At 48.1% G+C, this 5,272-nt stretch overlaps 1 protein-coding gene across 1 annotated transcript; it reads left to right on the top strand.

Moving 5' to 3' along the window:
* Positions 1-2,428: 2,428 nt before the first annotated feature.
* Positions 2,429-3,199, top strand: MPC1L (mitochondrial pyruvate carrier 1 like). Its single transcript, XM_017882159.1, has one exon. It carries the CDS (start codon positions 2,451-2,453, stop codon positions 3,042-3,044), a length of 594 nt encoding a protein of 197 aa, XP_017737648.1. The 5' UTR covers positions 2,429-2,450; the 3' UTR covers positions 3,045-3,199.
* Positions 3,200-5,272: the final 2,073 nt, after the last annotated feature.

The following is a 5,272-nucleotide window of genomic DNA, read 5'->3' as shown; positions in this document are numbered from 1 at the left end:
AAAAAAATGTAACTATATAATGTGAAACACCATAAAGTCAGATGACACTGCATGAGGCATTTTTGCTTCTTTTTCTTAGGGAAAAGGAGTTCTGTGGAAAATTCTCTCATCCTCCTCTCTCCGCCACCGACTCCTCTATGTCCAAAGGTTTTTTCCTCCCTCCCCTCCCCGCGAGAGAGAGTCTCACTCTGTTGCCCAGGCTGGAGTACAGTGGTGCAATCTCGGTTCACTGCAACCTCTGCCCCCTCGGCATTCAAGCGATTCTCCTCCCTCAGCCTCCCGAGTAGCTGGGATTACAGGCACGCACCACCACATCCGGCTAATTTTGTATTTTTAGTAGAGACAGGGTTTCTCCATGTTGGTCAGGCTGGTCTCAAACTCCCAACCTCAGGTGATCCGCCCACCTCAGCCTCCCAAAATGCTGGAATTACAGGCGTGAGCCATCGCATCCGACCTAGGTTTTTGTTCAAAATTGGGCCTTTGTTCTTATTCAGTAAATCTATGTCACAGGATGAGCCAGGAGTTAAATATATAAATATAATTTTTTAGTATCTTTCACGTCAAATTAGAAACACGTATTTGGAATTTACTGCTGCAGTCTCTACTGTGCTTATCATGGTAATGGTTGAAACTGGAAGACTTTTTTTTTTTTTAACCCTGAAGTCATCCATACTTGCTACTTATTTAGTCTTCTTGCTTGGAATGAAAAGTATTCACCAATACCACCACCTAAGCACCTGTTTCAAATGAAACTCAGCCTTCAGCTTGCAAAATGATCTCTTTATAATTAAGCAAACGCGGAAGACCCACGCCAGTTGTTTCTTTCTTCCTGGAGAAGTTGGCAGGATAACTGGAATCCTAGGAGCTCCTCTGTATTGAATTTGCCAAGTCCTGAGTTCAGAATTTTGTTTTTGAGATGAATATAAAAGCACCTAATGGTCAAGGAAACTTTTCTTCCTGTGGTAAGGAACCTTTGCTTTAGTGTAGATGACCACTCCCCTCTGTAAGGTAGGGAGGAAGAATGTTCGGTTAGTTCCTTTCCTCTGGCCGATCTCTTTTTTTCTTCTCCTCGCACTGTACAACAGATGCACTCAGCCTCCCGGGGGCCCCAGCTCAGAGGCCAGTTTACAGCCGCACGCCTCACTCCGCCATCTTTGCAGCTTCTCCGCGGATAACTTAACCAAGTGGCCGAACTTAGTACCACCAATGCTGGAAGAAAGTGACGTCATTTGCCTCGCATTGTGATGCACTAAGAATACAACATCTCTTGTGAAGTTGTTTTACCAAAAAATGTTTAATCTAAATCTAATAAGAAAACAGACAAATCCAACTTAAAGACATTCTGAAAAGCGACAAGCTTGGACTCCAAAAATGTCCATGTCATGAAACACAAAAAGCCAGGGAACTCTTCTAGATTAAATATTAATCAAAGGAGTTAACTAAACTTGAATTTTGATTGAATCCTGATTTCCCCTCCAACAAGAAGAAAAAAAAAAAAAAAAGCCGTAAAGCTATAACATTTAAATATGCTCTGCATATTATAGTGTGGATTACTGCATTGTGGTTAAGTAGGGGTCCATCCTTGTTTTTAAGAGACAGATGCTAAAATCTTAAGGTGAAATGTCACCGTGTCTGCAAGTAACACTCAGGCAAATTGTGTAAGGGCTAAAATTCTGAACCTGGTTGAGGAATTTTGTATCAACATCTAGTCAACACTGTCCAGGGACTAGTCAGAACAAGTAGCTTCCCTTCGCATGGCTGAGAAGCAGGTAGCCTGACCCTCTCCTCTCCGGGTGGCACGAGTAACCCTCAGCACTTAAAAGCAGCTGCAGCCCTGTGGGGAACGAAGGCTGAGGCTGTGGTTCCACTTCTGCCAGAGGACACACACATGCACGCATGCTGTATGCACTTTATGGCAGTCCATGGAAGGCGCAAAAGTGCAAGGGTGAGCCTGCACCCCTCCCCTAACCCCCACAGGAACATACGACAGTAGCACAGGCTGTCTAGAGCACTTTACAGCAGTCATGTCTGCCCGAGGGCGAAACCACGCCCTTTCACCCCCACAGAACAGTGGCAGGTGCTGTCTGGAGCACTTTATGGCAGTCAGGCAAAGGTGCGAGGATGAGGCCAGGCCCCTTCACCCTGGCAAAGTGCTTGTGGAGCACTTTACAGCAGTCATGCCGAGGCGCGAGGGCAAAGCTACGTCCTTTCATCCCCACAGAACAGCGGCACGTAGTCTGGAGCACTTTACAGCGGTTACTTGAAGGTGCGAGGGCAAAGCCACGGCCTTGCACCCCTGCAGAACAGGAGCACGTGCTGTCCGCGGCACTTTAACGGCATCCAGGCAAAGGCGCGTGGGTGAGGCCACTCCCTTTCGCCCCAACAGAACAGCGGCACGTGCGGTCCGGCGCACTTTACGGCAGTCAACGCGAAGGCGCCAGGGTGAAACCATGCCCTTTCATTCCGACAGAACAGCGGCATGTGCTGTCGGCGCACTTTATGGCAGCCACTCGAAGGCTCGAGGTCGCGAGCGTGCGGCCAGTCAGGGTCGGCTGCAGATACTGGGCTTTGCGCTCTATTTCGTTGTGGTCTGGCCGTCGGTCCCTAGGCACACCTACGGCTATTCCATCATTTCGAGGGTGGCGGTACCTTGGTGGACGATGAGAGATCACTTCCAGAGCAAGGAGTTCCGGGGATACGTGAGCAGCACTCACTTCTGGGGTCCGGTGTTCGACTGGGGCCTTCCGCTGGCTGCCTTTAAAGACATGAAGGCGTCGCTGGAGATCATCAGTGGCCACATGACGACAGCGTTCATCTTGTACTCGGCGATCTTCATGCGCTTCGCCTACCGCGTACAGCCTCGAAACCTGCTGATGACGTGCCACTGTACCAACGTGATGGCGCAGAGTGTGCAGGCCAGTCGCTACCTACTCTACTACGGCGGCGGCGCCGAGGCTAAAGCCCGCGACCCTCAGGTTACCGCCGCCGCCGCCGTCGCGGCTGCCACCAGCCCGGCTTCCCAGCCCCCGAAACAAGCTTCTTAAGAACTGAGAGGGCGTGATCTCATCTCTGCAGGTCACAAGCACTGAACTGTCATTCCTCCTGAAACAAGGCCAATGAAGACCTCGGTTTTGACTCTCAAACAGTGCGAATCTGACTTAAAACTGCAGTTTGATTAATAAAGAAATACAAAGTAACATTGAACTGAAGTTGAATGTTGCCTCTTTTGTAAACTGGAAATGGTTTTTAGAGGGGGAGGATGGATTAGCTGGTCTTTCTCTTCACAGGACCTGCAACTCAAGATAGTTTAATATGAGGGAGGAAGACTTTGAATGTAAAGCACTTCACAGCTTTTTTGTTTTTTCTTAAAGCTCTCTTGGGAACATATTTTTGTTACTTGTTTTGCATGTCCAGGGCAAACAGGGTTGCTTAGTATCACACATGACTCACAACTTGGTGCAGTCACAAATCTGTACATCAAAAGTCTGGGGGCTCTTTCTACTGAGGGAAATGTTTCGAAGTGGGTTTTAAATGAATGTCGTGAGGTACAGTGTAGCCTTTAGGAGTCCTCAAGAGAACCTAGGATCTCTTGGTGACGGAGAGCAATTATAGAATTAGCCATGGAGACAGGATAAACAATTTTGGGGACAATTGCCATCAACCCTGGGATTCTAGGTAAATAGGTAAAACGACAAAATCATTCTTTCCTCCTTTTCTTATCCTTAAAAAACGGGGGAGGCCGGGCGCGGTGGCTCAAGCCTGTAATCCCAGCACTTTGGGAGGCCGAGACGGGCGGATCACGAGGTCAGGAGGTCGAGACCATCCTGGCTAACACGGTGAAACCCCGTCTCTACTAAAAAAATACAAAAAATTAGCCGGGGGAGATGGCAGGCGCCTGTAGTCCCAGCTACTCGGGAGGCTGAAGAGAGAGAATGGCGTAAACCCGGGAGGCGGAGCTTGCAGTGAGCTGAGATCCAGCCACTGCACTCCAGCCTGGGCGACAGAGCGAGACTCCGTCTCAAAAAAAAAACAACAAAAAAAAAACAACAACAAAAAAAAAAACGGGGAAATGGCAGTTCGCAGAACTGGTTACCTATCACTCTGTCGAATGCTAGCTAGAGCTGGGGGTGAGGGGTCAGTGGTCAACAGCGGCAGCTCGGAGTATTCCCCTAGGAATCTTGGGGGGTTCCTACGGACTCTTAAACCACAGAGCCGAGAAAAGGGAAACGAGAAGGGTGGGGTAGTGGGGCAGTAGGCTAAGGCCATTACCTACATAGCAGAGGCTGCCCTCTACGATTTGACCCAAAAATTTTCCCTGTCCCTGCCTCTGAAGGATGCAGAAAGTTCCAGAGTGTTTACTGGTGAACCCCAAAGTAGGTGTTTAGAAGTATTCGACCCTGCTTTAGATAGAGTTTTCAAATGCAAAGAAATTTAAAAGCACTATCAAAGATTCTGAAGACGTCAGTTCTTGGACAAAACGGGCACATTTGTGGAATTCTAGAAGATTCCCCTTTATCTTCTCTGGCATTAAAGCAGTAGTCCTCTTTGTAGGCAGTCTCTGTGTTTCACGAAATTCTGCATGTAGGGATGGGGGTGGGGGGGTGGGAAACGAACTATGGGGAAGTAGTGAATTAATTATCTATGGCCGTGTAATCACCCCCAACACTTAGTTTAAAACAGTTATCTGACTTAATTTCTGAAGGTCAGGAATCGGAGTGATTTAGTGGGGGACTTCTGGCTCAGGGACTCTCAGCTGTCAGCTGGGGCTGCAGTCTGAAGATTTGACTGGAGCATAGTTGTTTGCAGGAGGCTTCAGTTCCCCGTCATCTGGGCCTCACCATACGGCTGCTTGTGACATGGCTTCCCCCAGAGTGGTGTTCCAAGAGACAGCCCAAGATGGAAGTTCTAGCCTTTTACAGCTTCATCTTGGAAGTTACATACCATCACTTCTGCTGTGTTCACACAAAACAACTCTGGTACACTGTGGGAGGCCAATATGAGGATGGGAAGCAGGCATTGTTAGGGGCCATCCTGGATGCTGGCTACCACACGTGGTGCCAAAATAATTCTCATGCCTTTCTGGTAGTCAGTAGGAAAGTAAAGCATGTAAATTTGTTGCCTACCTTCCCAAAGAGAGGTCACAAAATGCTCAGTTTACGGTTTTGTGGTCATTACTAACATGCACGTATCATAGAGCATAGGTTTGAGAAGCAGAAATCTCTGGAAGATAACCGTGGGTCTTAATGTTTTAGATAATTCAGACTACAATGCA

Source organism: Rhinopithecus bieti, unplaced genomic scaffold, assembly GCF_001698545.2.
Source record: "Rhinopithecus bieti isolate Rb0 unplaced genomic scaffold, ASM169854v2 scaffold_1466, whole genome shotgun sequence".
Lineage (NCBI taxonomy): Eukaryota > Metazoa > Chordata > Mammalia > Primates > Cercopithecidae > Rhinopithecus > Rhinopithecus bieti.
This window is presented reverse-complemented; position numbering and strand designations above follow the sequence as displayed.

Coding starts and splice junctions, on each gene's coding strand:
- MPC1L (XM_017882159.1), top strand. CDS start 2,451: ATGCCCTTTCATTCCGACAGAACAGCGGCATGTGCTGTCGGCGCACTT.